The 15006-nt window shown below is 36.0% G+C and overlaps 1 protein-coding gene and 1 long non-coding RNA gene across 9 annotated transcripts in view; one reads left to right on the top strand and one right to left on the bottom strand.

The window, feature by feature from the left end:
- The window catches only part of SMC5 (structural maintenance of chromosomes 5), an 82197-nt gene extending 67248 nt beyond the window's left edge, over window positions 1-14949 (top strand). The window contains exons 18-26 of one of the 8 annotated variants that reach the window (XR_002803195.2): window positions 5809-5934; window positions 8324-8368; window positions 8814-8909; window positions 9367-9471; window positions 9692-9811; window positions 11046-11225; window positions 11308-11403; window positions 12279-12407; window positions 12565-14949. Coding sequence is in view for 2 of the 8 variants with exons in the window: in XM_023627216.2 (XP_023482984.1) it covers window positions 5809-5934; window positions 8324-8368; window positions 8814-8909; window positions 9367-9471; window positions 9692-9811; window positions 11046-11225; window positions 11308-11403; window positions 12565-12708 (912 nt within the window). In the remaining 6 variants the exon portion in view is untranslated. Of the gene's footprint in view, window positions 1-5808; window positions 5935-8323; window positions 8369-8813; window positions 8910-9366; window positions 9472-9691; window positions 9812-11045; window positions 11226-11307; window positions 11404-12105; window positions 12408-12564 lie in introns of all 8 variants that reach the window. The other 7 variants (XR_011431540.1, XR_011431539.1, XR_011431538.1 and 4 more) reach the window with 7 other exon arrangements.
- LOC138920409 (uncharacterized) overlaps window positions 1-15006 on the bottom strand; it is a 110807-nt gene that overhangs the window by 61415 nt on the left and 34386 nt on the right. The gene's annotated exons all lie outside the window — the stretch shown is intronic.

Below are 15006 nucleotides of genomic sequence, written 5' to 3'. Positions count from 1 at the left end.
GTAACATAACATCCATTGTCCTCTATCCCTGTTTGACAAATGTAACACTTTGGCACATTTGTTGCAGATTTTAAAAACTTTTCCTGTATTCAAAGTCCCTTTGTGTACTCTTCCCCATCCTTTCTTCTACTTCCACACTCTACTACTCACTGGCAGTGGTCTGTACAGGATGCACTGTACGCTTAGCTTTTCAGAAACATACCTGTTGTGTAAGAGTGAACTGTAGTAGTATCTTTTTGTGGAAAGAGTCCTTAGAGGATAGGTTTTGGGAAGTATAGGACTGCAGAGACGAATGGAAACGATTAAATCAGAGGAGAATAGCAAGCTGCTTCAAACTCGGACTTCCTGGAAAAGCTTATGGCTAGAAGAAACTGGAAAAAACAAGAATTGTGCTAGCAGATAAGCATCTTAGAGTATGCAAGCACAAATACACCTACCCAAAAGGAGCTGAAGGTCAGGTTGCTAGTATTGATTAGTTCATTTTGAGCAAAAGCCAGAGGCTTGGAAGATGGAAAAGTTCCTTCCACATCCCCTCCCCACCAAAAAAAGGAGAGTAATGGGGAGGAAGGCAGCAGGAGTAGCTGTAGTCATTCTGAAAATAGAAGGGATCCAGCAAAAAGAAACCAAAGATAGTACCCAAACTGGAGGGGAAGGGGGATGCTGGATGTGGAACTATCTGCCAGAAGAGAGCCTCATCAGTGTTTATTTCATGGGACCGTAGGGGGAGTCATCTGCTCATCATGTGTTCTGTTGGTAAGTACTGAGCCCATCAGTACAGGAAATGGTCTTACAGAAGAGATTTCATGCACACATTGACCCATCCTGCAGATACTCTGTGGAGCTCTAAGTCTACTCACATAAAACAGTATTTGATCCTGGTGCCTGAAGTTTTATTTTTGAATTGTGTTAATGAGAACTTAAGAAAATTATGGGTTTGTGTCATGTTTACTGAAGTATGAAATCATGATGGCTTTGGAGTAAGCACTCTCCCAAACTTTAGCCCACTGTTGACGTAATGAGAGATGCTCTTCCGACAGCCTTAGTTCACATAGATGTACTAAGATAGGTGCAAACCAACTGGGCATTCTCTTACCCATTTTGTTGGTAATACCAGAAATATTAGTATTTTGAGTTGAGCTGACTACTCTGGATAGTAGAAAAGTTCTTGGGAGTAGGTTTTGTTTTCAATCTTTGAGTCACTAATTAATTTTTTACAAAGACAGCCACATTATACTGACCAGAGAAATAATCTCTGGTTAGCTACTTGTCGCTCTAGATTTTGTTACCTAGAAATAATACCCGCTCAGTTCTCAGCCTGTTACCACACATGCACGTACACGCGCATGCTCACACATGCACACACCTCCCTTGACAGGTTTTTCCATACTTGTCTAGATGCTACCCCTAACTTTATTTTGCATTTCCTTAGCAGTATTTTGCACCCTTCCATTTCCCTTTTTCATGTTGATCTGAAAGTTATTAAGTGCTTTTTATTTATAATTGCTTTACCAAACCCTTTTGTAATGTTCTTTTATTTCTTGCACTGTGTACTTTATATGTGTTTGTGGCTGACTGACCGCAGTCACTAACCACACAGTCTAAGTAATCAAGAATGGCGAGTGAAAGAATATATAGTAGAGTAGATGTATGGTAGTTCACTTTCTCTTTTATTTGCTCTCTTCTCATGTTTGTGGTCATTTACTCATACTTGCTCTGATCTATTCTTCTTGCTGTCCTACTTCATTTGAAACAAGGAGAAATCATGTGTGTGTGTGTGTGTGTGTGTGCTTGTCCCTTTGAACACAGGGCAAGTCTACCACTTCTGGTTTTGTCCTTTGCTCTGATGGTGAAAACAAGTTCACAAAAGAAGATTGACACAAAATTTCATGGGATTGTATCCATGAGGGAACTCAGGGATAGCTAACCACTGTGGAGTTTGATAGTTCCTTAAGTTGTTGGAAGGCAGAGAGGGCAACAGGGTTCCAGACCTACACAACATCCCCAGAGAAAGGCAAATGGTTGTGAGCCTGTTTGGTAATTATATCACTACCTTCTGGAATACTTTTAGGACAAGTTAGACAGCTGTAACTGCATGTGAATCCAGATGTGGAGGTATACCTGTTACTTGGTTTTTGACCTTGGGCAGGTATCCTAACCACTCCAAGCCTGTTGTCATCTTCGGTCATGGGTATTTTGATATCCCTAACTTTCAGGGATCTTGTGATAGTAAATTTAATAATATACTTATCAAGATCCTTAGTATTGTCCTACCTAGATGAAGCCAATGTTTCCTTAAAAAGTATAGATTGAGGGCCAGCCCAGTGACGTAGTGGTAAGTTCACACACTCCGCTTTGGTGGCCCAGGATTCGTGGGTTCAGATCCCGGTATGGACCTACACACCACTCATCAAGCCATGCTGTGGCAGTATCCCACATACAAAATAGAGGAAGATTGGCACAGGTATTAGCTCAGGGACAGTCTTCTTCACAACCACACAAAAAGTATAGATTTACATCAGGATTAATATTAATTATAAGAATCGGAAATTGTTAAATTTGTTTGTCCTAGTACTAAATTTAGAAATTCTGTGCTTTCATTTTACGTTCTCTGCATACCTGCTTACCGCTCTCCTACAAAAAAGAACTGAGTTTCAGAGGAGTTTTGTTTTTTTTTTTTACTTAAATGAGATATACATATTGTGGGGGGGGGGGAATTGTTTAGCAAGTAAATAGTATTATTGCCATTACTTCATTGTTTACGATTAGATTGAAACAGGACTTTGTAATCTTGTATATATTAAAATGTCAGTTAAGACCACTGGTTTCTAAATTTCAAATTTGACTTTAAAATTTCAAGTTAACATTTTTACAAAAGGATCATTAAATACTTTTCATGTTTCTAAAATATGTGTTCAGTCTGATGTGTACTAAAACTTATAATTAACATTTGAATTTGAAATCAGTTACGTTGGAATGAAATTTAGGAAAATTGAGGAAGAAGTATTTTAATTGACAGCTGGTGTTTTAGTGAAAATTCACGCTACCTAGAACTTAGTTTAATTCCTTTCATACAGAAAATGGTTTTCATTTTGTTTGACTCTTATTTTAATAAATTGTTAAATAGCATACTGTGTTAGATAATTTTGTGTGCAATATGCTATTTAATAAATTATGTGGACAGTTCTGATTTGTTCCACTAGAGGGCCCTCTTAGAGAAGCTTTTCCTTGTTTAATGTCAAGATATTTCTGTACACCTTTAATGGCAATGGAACTTTCTCAAAAAGGATTTTAGAGAAAAGATACTACTTAGTAATTTCTTTCAGAATATATCCCTATACCGTAATCTTTTCTGAGATGTTTGTGGGGGATGTTTTGTAAATTGGCCCTCTTCTCCCCTTATGTCTTAAACAGATGAAATGTTTCTATTGTCTATTAACTGTTAAAGGCTAGACTCTAAGCAGAAATGTAAATAAAGCCTTTTTTCACTAGCCTGACTTTACCATATTACCTTATATATTATATATTCTCTTTCTTTCCACTCCCCCCACCACCAAAAAACAAAGCCTCAGCAAGAATTGTGGTTTCGGGGCAGTGGGCGGGGGCAGCAGGTGCTATGTGAAGAGGTATGTGACAAATATATGTATAGAAAGAACATTTCTTCTGATAAAGATGGTGTCAGACATGACACCAAGCAGAAGGGACTGTTGGATGAGGGTTTATCCTCCTAGGCCCAGAGCTCCAGATAGTCGACTCAATATTTGTTGAGTTGATACTCAGCAAGTGTTGGAATACTTCATTTTAGTGAGGTCCAGAGGAGGAGGAAGCAGGAATAGAAGGCTTAGGAGTGTTAGTTTCTATCCAGCTGTCCCTTGTTTTACATTTGCCTCAGTACGGTGGGCCCTGGGGAGCATAGTAGGGGTGACTGTGAATCTTTAACATTTTCTTTTATTTCTCTCGGGATGTAGGGACTGAGGAATTCATTCAAGAAAACCATAGTACTAAGTGATAAGCATAAAGGCTTGCTTGTATTTTAAGTTCAGTCTAATGCATTATCCTTTTACTTTTTATAACTACTGTCTTAGTTTAGTTTCTTTGCCATCAAATTTGTATCATAAAAATCACCTGAGGACCTTGTTAATAATACAGATATCCAGGCCTCAGCCCAGAGATCTTAAACAAATAGATGTGGCATGTGACTCTCCATCAGTACTGCTTTAAGACTCTACACCACCACCCTCCGCAACCACGTGGTTTTTTGTGTAGACTGAAGTTTGAGGTTTAGTGGAAAGAGCAAGATAGACATGTTTTCTTTCTCAGGAACCTGTTCACCTGATAGTTCCATAACCTTGAGCAAATTTCTTAATATCTCTGAGCCACACTGAAAAAGGAGATAATACATTTCTTTAGGATCATAATGAGGATTAGATTAATTAACATATAGGATAGGATTATAACAGTGCCTGGCCCACTGAAGGTATTCCACGATGCTCTCCTCATCACACATGAAACTTTTGCCATCTGGCTCTTGCCCACCTTGCCACTCAGATCTTTCATATCCTTCCCTCTCCTCCTACCATGTTAGTTTTCTTGTTCCCTATTTAGTAGTGGGTCTCTGAGGCTTCCATGCCCTTACAGTTGTGATCACCTATCCTGGGAATGCCTTCTACTGCTTCGTCTTTAGTAATTTCTTACTCGTCCTTTAAGACTGTTCGCTTGTCCTAGCTTCTGTGGCTACTCTGACCTTCCTGCATCCCCTGCCCGCACCACACACGTAGCTTCTTTGCTTTCCTCTGTCCAGCCCTCACGCACTTAGAGGCAGCATGCTGTAATGAAAAGTGCGTGAGTTCTATAAGCAGGCCTGGGATGTGAATACTGACAGCCTCCAACTAAATGTATGAGCTTGGACAAGTTGCTTTAATTCCTCTAAGCTGGGTTTTTTCAATGTGCAAAATGGGGTAATATTACTGTACAGTGTTGTGAGAAATAGGGAATAATGTGTGTGAAGCACCTAGCACATAAGCTTTCAGTCAGTAGTAGCTGTTAATTTTATGATAATGATTTTATGTATTTTTCTCCCTATTCACCTTTGCTCAATGCATAATAAAATACTGACATTTAGGGGCCGGCCTGGTGGCGCAGCGGTTAAGTTCGCATGTTCCGCTTCTCGGCAGCCTGGGGTTCACTAGTTCGGATCCCGGGTGCGGACATGGCACCACTTGGCACACCATGCTGTGGTAGGCGTCCCACATATAAAGTAGGGGAAGGTGGGCACGGATGTTAGCTCAGGGCCAGGCTTTCTCAGCAAAAAGAGGAGGACTGGCAGTAGTTAGCTCAGGGCTAATCTTCCTCAAAAAAAAATACTGACTTTTAATAGGTTCTCAGTAATTATTTGGTGAAAGAATGAATGGGTCTATGCATAAATGATAACTAAATGATAGTTTGGAAAACTGTCAAACACTATTTAAAGGTTCTGTTTATATTTGAGTGCTGAGTTTTGTGATATAAAGCCTGCATACTACGTATTTCAAATAGAGTATAGGTACAGAAAAAGGCAATTAAATTTAAATTTCAGAGTTTTATAGACTACAGAAATGCCATATTATTAATGTGCAGATATAGTTTAAAGTTTAAGTTCAAATTTAGGCTTCACAGTAAAGAGCAGTCGTGATTTGAAATATGGTTTTCAGATGATTTGCTTATCACAATCGAAATTCAATAATTTATTTGATATAATGTAGTTTAATAAAATAGCTCTCTGATTTAACAGTAATGTACAAATTTTCAAAATATTTCTTTTTCTTTTAACAGCAACATTTCATTGAGTTGGATGAAAACAGACAGAGATTATTGCAGAAATGCAAAGAACTTATGAAGAGAGCTAGGCAAGTATGCAACCTGGGTGCAGAGCAGACTGTTCCTCAAGAATATCAGACAGTAAGTATAAAAAGTATATAATGCTGCAAGTTAACATATTTAACACATATTTAATTTAAGCTTAAAGTGTATTAGACATTGTAATGGACCATGAAAAACATCATAATTCCATAAAACATGAGATTTTTTTTCCCATTTTTAAACTGAGCATGTATGTAAAGTAATTTTGCTTAATGGATTTTCTCTACTATACTCAAACTTGGGCACCAATTAGTCTTGGCTCAATACTAAAGTTATTAAAACATGAGTATCATCTTGCAAAATCATTAGTATCATAACATTCGTTCTTCCAATGACAGGCTTTTTTCCCCAAGCTACTTTTAAGGGATAAGGTCAAGAGATGGGGTATAGTTTTTCGTGGAAATATAGTACCAGTAATTCGTATATAAGAAACAGTAAATAGAGGTGATAGTTGAAAAACAAAGGCAAAATGAAAATGTTTTCCGGGAAATTAGGGTGTTTATTTAGGGAGCTGAATCTTTCAGGCTAACATCTATTGGTAAGGAAAAGAGAAAAGGGCCTTCTCTTTTTTCCATTATATTTTATCTGCTGACATATTCACTTAGTAAAATGAGGAGATGCTCCCCTTTGTCCAAGTTCCACCATTAATTATATAGCTCTATGACCCTCAGCTTTATCTGACAAGTAGGGATAATACCTTGCCTAACATACCTTAATGTCAAAGTAAAATAAGAGAATGAATTTTTAAATAGCTGGTATTTGTATGGCTTTTTTATCTTAATTTCAAATGTTATGTCAATAGATAATGAAATGTCTACTGAAGATATAAGTGAAACTGGGGGAAAAAACTAATTTGGATTATAATTTTCAAATCCCCAAGGATTTTACTGTATGACATCAAACACAGAAACCACAGAGAATAGATCTCTTTGGGTACATAGTAGGAATTTAGGAGATATTTGTAAGATACGCTGAGGAGCTTTTGTTTCTAAAAATATGCTGGAACTTCTCCAAAATACATTGTGTCATCATGAAATAAGTAAACATTAGTACAGTGTCTATCCTTGATAAGTCGTACTGTTTTTGAAAGGAACAAAGTTAGAAGATAATTCATATATTCCTTAAAAATGTATTGATTACCTGCTATATATCAGGCACTGAACAAGACAGATATATTTCCTTCTCTACCAAAATTTATATTCTAGTCTGGAGAGTTGGACAGACAAAAAACAAATGAAAAAGTAAGTAGGTAATGTTGGATAGGAGGAGGTGCTAAGAAGAAAAATAAAACAAGGTAAGAGAACAGAGTGTCAGGGAAGGCTCCTTTGAGGAGATGCTATTTTAGATGAGCCCTGAATGAAGAGGAGAAATCAGTCAAGTGAAGATTTGAGGGAAAAGTATTCCAGGTAGAGAAAACAGCTCATATAAAGCCACTGAGGCAGATTATGTGACGTATTTCAGAATAGAACGAATCTCAGTGGGGCTAAAAACTTATAATCCAAGCAGAAAGGCAGACAGAAGTCAGATCCTGCCGGGCCTTATAGACTGTAGAAGGAATTTGGGTTGTATTTTGAGGTGGAGTCCCCTGGAGGGTTTTAAGCAGAGGAGTGGTGTGACTGACTCCAGCTTGTAGAAGAGCACCCTGACTGCCCTGTGGAGAAGAAAGGGGGGATGCGGGGATGGAAGCCAAGGAGACCATTGAGAAGATCATTGCTCTGGACCAGGCAAGAGGTGATAGTGGCATGGATTAGGGTGGAAGCACTGGAGAGAGAGAAGTGTAAAGATTTGAGGTTATCTTTTAATGACCGAGCCAGCAGGACTTGCTGATGGATTTGAGGTGAAGGGTAAGACAACCTCTAAATTTTGCCATTTACTGAGATGGAGAAGATTGAAGGAGAAATAGGTTTGCTCAAATTGGTGAGGAAGGTGGGTGAAATGCAGATTTCTGTTTCACCAGCTTAGGTTTGAGCTGCCTGTTAGAAAGGCAAGTAAGTGTTGGGCACATGAGTTCAAAGCTCAGTGGACAAGTCAGATTCAGCAAAATATTCTTAAATATCTGAAGGTCTGTAGAAGTTGGACTGCTTTCTAAAAGGTTAAAGAAAAAGACATAAGATTAAGATATTAGATTAATGTAACGTGTCAGGTTCTTTTTCCGAGTTTCAAGACTCGTTTTGTACCTTGTAGTATATGAATTTTGCAGGTTATGCTGGCAAGACAATGTACTCCTTGCCTCCCCTCCTAGGAAAGTATCTGTTCTAATTTGTCTCTGTGGCATGGACTCAGAACATAGTACTGTGGTGAAATTCTACTGTCAAAGTAATTGGATTCTTAGGATGCTTTTGTAGTTCTTCATAAGTACAGTATAAAGTTCTAACTTCTTGCTCTCTTTCAATGCCCCACATATTCTGGACCCATTCTACCAATTCAGCAAGTACCCACCATTCCAAATGGACACAACTCCTCACCCCCCATGGTATGCAGTGCTCATTCTTTTTTCCAAGCTCCTGTCTCCCCTCTGCTTTGCTGTTCTCTAGCCATTTGCTTTAAGGTCCAGAAATGAATTCTAGGCTTCTGAATTCTCTTAACTCTCTTGTAGCTCCTGTAGCATGAACTGATACTTCCTTTCTCTAAATTTCATAGCCTATATATGTCCTGCTTGTTTTAATACCCCCCATCAATACACTGCCTTAAGGTGTTATCCAGTGTTATTAAGTTTGTACATTTTGTTTTCTTTTAGAGTAAAGCGTAAGATTTTTGAAGGCAAAAAACCCTGTTTATAATTCCTTTGATTCCTTGTTGTGTGCTAGCATGCTGTTGAACACATAGCATACTTAGCATAATATTTTTCTTTTAACTATTTGAATTGAACTGTTTTCACTGTACTATCTATATTGATGGACAATTTTTTTCTTCTCTAGGCTTTCCAAGATCTTCCAAACACATTGGATGAAATTGATGCTTTATTAACTGAAGAAAGATCAAGAGCTTCTTGCTTCACAGGACTGAACCCTACAGTATGCTTCTTTGCCTCTTGCTCACTGCAACTGCCACCCTCCGCGCGCCCGCACACATACACACACACACGCACACACGCACACACACTTCCCTCCAGGACTTGCCTCCCACTCTGTACTAGAGCTCCTGGTAATAATAAGCTAGACAGCAGGAACAATGTGCTTTAAATGCCAGATTCTGAATCTATTAGAATTTTAAATAGATTTCCTAAGGAACACAGTGTTCTGTGCCTTTTCTTTATAAAAAGAATAGTTGGGCTAACCTGAAATACTGCACTGTCTGTTTTTTCAAGGCTAAAAAATGGCATTTTTCTATATGTTATAAGAACATAAATTAATTGCATACAAACAATGCAACACAATTGGCATTTTCAGTTAATGTTTCAATTTATGAAAAACTTCCTGTAATTTTATCCTTTGGTAGGTTTATCTTAAAGAAATATTTTTTTCCTGCCAGGTTGTTGAGGAATACACAAAAAGAGAAGAAGAAATAGAGCAATTAACTGAGGAACTAAAGATAAAGAAAGTTGAACTGGATCAATATAGGGAAAGCATTTCACAGGTAATTGTTTAATCTTTACCTTTTCTTTTTGTTGTTTGCTTACCATTAATCATATGGGAACGTAGAATAACGCAAAATAAAATGATAGGCTTCTAAGAAAAAATACAATATATGTTCTTCTGCCTAGACTGATATTGATATTAAATTTGTTTATGTAAAGTTTTGTATCACAGTGTAATAATACTTTTAAATCATGTTTTTATATTGCCTTTATTTGCAGGTAAAAGAAAGGTGGCTTAATCCTTTAAAAGAGTTGGTAGAAAAAATTAATGAGAAATTCAGCAATTTTTTTAGTTCCATGCAGTGTGCTGGTGAAGTTGATCTCCATACGGAAAACGAGGTAAAACTGCATTTGAAATGTTTCCTGGCAAGCTGAAAGTACATGTAAATTGTTTATTTACTGTAAAGTCATGTCTGTGAAAATTTTGTTTACTAAAAAATTGTTCAAAGGAAGGAGACCACCTATGGGATTCCATCAGGGTGACCTTTTTTGTGTGTGTGCTATTTGAGATTAGTGACTAATACCTTACTAACTCTTTTTATAGCCATTTTAAGTAATGGTTATTCAGCTGTGATGAGCAAATGCATTGCTTTATAAATGCCTCTATCCCAGTTAGAAGAGTCATAAACAAATTGGCAAACATAACTGAAATATACCAGTGGTTTCCTTTTGATAAAGAATTTAAAAGTTCACAAGAATGGAAATTTGCTACTAATTTCTTGAGCTATAAGTTCATGCATTTCAGTTGTGGGTAAAATAAAATTTCCATTAAGAAATGTGTAAAGAGATGAACTGGAATTTGCTTTAAAATAATTGGGAAAGAGGAGTGGGTGGAGTTATAGATGATACAAGATTGGTCATGTATTGATCAGAGTTGAGTAGTTGGTGATGCATTGAGCTTATTTTAGTGTTCTAATTTTGCGTATGTTGAAATTTTTCCCAAGTTTTTTAAGTAAGAAAGAAATGAAGATAATAAAAAATCCTTTTCCTTCACAGCTCAACAATTTTTAACTTTTACATTTTAAATTGTATACAATTTTTCCTGTATGTTACTTAGATAAATATGAAGCAAAGTAGCACCTTTTCCTCCCCTTAGGAACTTTGTCCCATCCCTCCTTCATCTGCTTAGTGTGAGGCATAAGGATAGCAAACATCATTGCATTGTTAAGTTCTTGTAAGATATCAGATCCTGCCACAGTAATTGTTGCCTACGCAGTCCTTGAGCTTGTTAGAATTGAGATGTATTGTAGTAACAAACATAATTTATAATATACTTTCTTTGTGCCAGGCACTGTGCAAGCACTTCTAAGTTTTTTATCTTGTTTAATCCTCACAACCATTCTATAAAGTTGGTACTTTTGTTGACCCTGTTTCACAAATAAAGAAACTGAAACAAAGTATTAAAGAACAGTTCCTGCTTTAAGGGTCTCCAAGGATCTGTTTAGATAAAACTAATATCAGTAAATTTTAAGTTCTTTATTCTTATAAATGATTTATTCAATCTATTTTCAAATAATAATATCAAATTACCAGAGAAAACTCACCTTTCATCATCTTTTTAAATGTTTTATAGGAAGACTATGATAAATATGGAATTCGAATTAGAGTCAAATTTCGCAGTAGTACTCAACTGCATGAACTAACTCCTCATCATCAAAGTGGAGGTGAAAGAAGTGTTTCTACTATGCTATACTTGATGGCACTTCAAGAGCTTAATAGATGTCCATTCAGAGTGGTTGATGAAATCAATCAGGTATAGTGCCTATTCTTTTACTTGGATTTTATTGTATCTTGTAATAGATTTAAATGTAATCATTATTATTGTCATTGTTTAGGGAATGGACCCGATCAATGAACGAAGAGTATTCGAAATGGTTGTAAATACTGCTTGTAAAGAAAACACATCTCAGTACTTCTTTATTACGCCAAAGGTAGGTAATAAGTAACCTAAAAGTGCTCATGTATTCAGAAGTTCCCTGTGACTTAATCGTATAGCAGATTTTGACCCAATATGTAAATGTGAGCAGGAACACTCCCAAAAAAGAAACTAAAAAGATTACAGTAATATTTATATTACTAAAGGGGACAAGTTCCAGTGACATACTTAATCAGAAACCTCATTATCAGAGGAAGAAACGTAGGAGGCATAGCATTATGTTCTAGAACCAAGATTTCCTCCCTGCTTTTGGCACATATTTCTCCTCTAGAGAAGTTCCTCTTGTAGCACTAAAAGAGGACAGGAGAATACAAACCCTGGAACTCTGGCTGTCCTCATTTCCCCAGAAAGGCCTGTCTCAGCATACTCTGCCTTTCTTTCTTCACTAGTACCACTGCCCTGGTCCAGGAAACATCATAAGTATCCCAGCGTCGTCTGTTCACAGATTAACTTTGATAAAAACAGAATTATCTTTATGGAGAATTTTCCATAAGCTAGAACCATTGCAATGGGAAATTTCCTTTTGTTGCATCTTGTGCTGTGGGTAAATTATAAAACTGATTACTCAAAGATGTATTTCACTAATGTAATCAGTTTAAGAAGAAAAAAATCTTAAGTATTTATGAAAAATTTCATTGGAGAACCCATCTTAAATTCAAGTTTTTACTGAACAGTATAATCTGTCTTCTTTTTCTAGCAGATGCTCTATGGAATAGCCAAATCTGTTAATACCCTATTGTTTACCTAACACCTCGGCTTATAAACCAGACCCCCCATTACACACTTTCAGGCTACCAATCTATTACAGTGCCTGACCACAGAAGCTGCTTGAAGTGTTTGTGGATAAATGAGTGAAAGTATCTGTCCTAGGAAAATTCTGGAGGACACTCTTCTCCAGGGTCGACCTAAGAAGTTGTATGATCCCATTTGGCCTGTGAATGTAGAGCTCTCCCAAGGCATGTTGATTACTTAGGCCAGGCTTCAGGTGTGCTAATTCAGGTAAGGATCACAGTCTGGCAGGGTATACATTGAGAACTTCATAAGAGTCTCATTAATATTATAAATAAAATAATATATTTGACTTACACATGTAAGGTTGGAAAATTATGCTTCTTAATGTAAAGCATTATATGACAGTTTGCTTTAACACTTACAGCTCCTGCAAAACCTTCCTTATTCTGAGAAGATGACCGTATTGTTTGTCTACAATGGCCCTCATATGCTGGAACCAAATAGATGGAATTTAAAGGCTTTCCAAAGGCGGCGGCGCCGAATTACATTCACTCAACCTTCTCAATAAAAGTAAAGGGCGAGAACTTTGGTATTTTTCTGTTAAATCCTGTTTATAAGTACAGCTCAACTGAATAAAAGGAGATTCAATAAGACTAAAAGATCGGTTATTTTTGAAAATCTGCTGTTAGATATAAATGGGCTGATGAATGGAGATCATAATAACTTCTTTCTGTGGAATCGTCTGGTAGTAAAAGTTAAATCATCTTCAAGCGTTGTTGAACTTGAGTCCTTAGCGCTCTGACGGTGAGTCATTGGTTCCCACGTTAGAAGGTGTTCACTATTTCAAATCAAGGTACCATGGAAGGGTTCTCAATCACAAGAAGTTTAGGTGACATAGTAACCCTGAGCTTGAATCACAGAGTAACTTTAATTACTTTTAGAGTCTAAAGATGACTGGACAGCTTGTCATAGTTTTCTCCCGGTGTTACATTTAATTTTTAAAAATTGATACGGAAATGTCTGGTCTAATGTATAGTAATAATTTATGACAAATCTATTCATTTCTTCCTATTAAAAACGATTACCTTATCCCCACTAGGAAATGGAATTTTATGGGCATTCAAGAAATCTTATGGAACTTGATAATATAATTGTATTGGTATCTCAAAGGGAAAAAAAGTACTGAGGTTCAAAACTGGTAGCAGGACTTCTTTGAATGCCACAAGGTGGCCACTAAATGATGCAAAATGCAACCAAAAGATTGACAGAGAATAAAATCAAGTGACAAGTGTTTTTAAAGAATAACCCTGTAAACTGTATGGGACTTTTTTTTTAATTTAAAGTCAATTGTATTTTACATCTTAAATTTCTAAAAGCATTTTTATAATTATTTTTAGTAAGATTTTTCTTAAGATTTCATATGCTGGTTTCTACGATTTATATTTGAAATTTCTCAGTGTTAATGTAAAGAGTGAGGGAAAGCATTGATTTGTTTAAAACCATAATGTTTCTAGAACCTAAGCTTATAGATCCTTTCTTACAGTGTTGATCCTATCCCATTATCTTAGAAAATCTAGTTTTAACTGTTTTCTTTTAGCATGAAAGAATTAGATGAGAAAATCATTTGTTTGTCTCTGAGATATACTAATTAACAGTGCCAAAACAAATTCTGTTCTTTTAAAAAACAAATCTTGTAAGATAATGGACTAGTCCATGAATAGTGGATTGGATCTGTGCCGGTAAAGACAAAGTTATTTTTTGACTTGGTAGCTTGAATAAATTGAAGAATTGCATTCAGTTTGGGTTTTGTATATTCTTAAATAGCCACTGAAATTTAGATTCTTATTAGGTCAAAAAATAATGAACCATAAGTTTATCGCCTCTCACTTGGACATTTTCTCTTTAAAAGGGTATTTTTTTCCTTGATAAAAATTTTAAAATAAAGAGCCTTCTCCTCTTAAACTGAGTCTAATGCCTGTACCATGAAAATATTTTAAAATAATTTTACCAGTGTGAACAACTCATGTAAACATTGAAAAACTTGGTAACATTAGTAAATGGTGGTGGTTACCAAATGTTTTTGTTGTTTAATACTTTAAAACGTTTTCCACCAAAATACCTTTACTAATATGTGTTTGGTGTAGTTTGTTTATTGTCTTGGTTTGTGCCAGTCGTCCTCTTTCTGCAAAATGAATATCAATGTGAAAAAGAAGCTTGAAGATTAGGTGTGTTTGAAAATAGAATGGTCAGTTGCATTTCAGTTTACATATGCCAACAATTATTCCATACCTTGTGTATAAACATTTTTATTTCTCTACTGGACAAAATTAGTATTTGATTTTACATTGAATTTTGAGCTGAGAAGGATAAATTATGTATCATTTTACATAGTAATAAAAGTCTATCACATTGTAGTCTCAGCCACTTAAAACTTTATATATTTTCTGCAAAAGTTGATTTTTAATTACATACAAATTGTAAAAACTTCAAGTAAAAGTCTGATTTGATGAGTGAAATATTTGAAACCTTAAAGTGACAAGCAAGTATTTTTAATGACGAAATCTTCATTGATTTGCCTAAGGAGAAAATCTCTATTAAAGGGTTTTTAATATTCAGAGTAAAAGAAAAGACTTCTTGCTGCTTTCTACTTGTCTTTTGGACATGTGCTTATTTTCTTTGAAGTCTGAATCTTTATTACGTGAAAAATGTAATTTTGTCCTGCTATTGTGTGTCTTCGTGTGTGTGTAACTGAAAAAACTCTTTGTGGGAAATGCTACTTTGTTGGTAATAAATGCATATTTTCATATTCTTTTACTGTGTGTTATTGTAAATGAGAACTGTTTTTATACTTTGAACCTTTTTAAGA

The sequence above is a fragment of the Equus caballus genome, chromosome 23, assembly GCF_041296265.1.
Source record: "Equus caballus isolate H_3958 breed thoroughbred chromosome 23, TB-T2T, whole genome shotgun sequence".
NCBI classification, from domain to species: Eukaryota; Metazoa; Chordata; class Mammalia; order Perissodactyla; family Equidae; genus Equus; species Equus caballus.
This window is presented reverse-complemented; position numbering and strand designations above follow the sequence as displayed.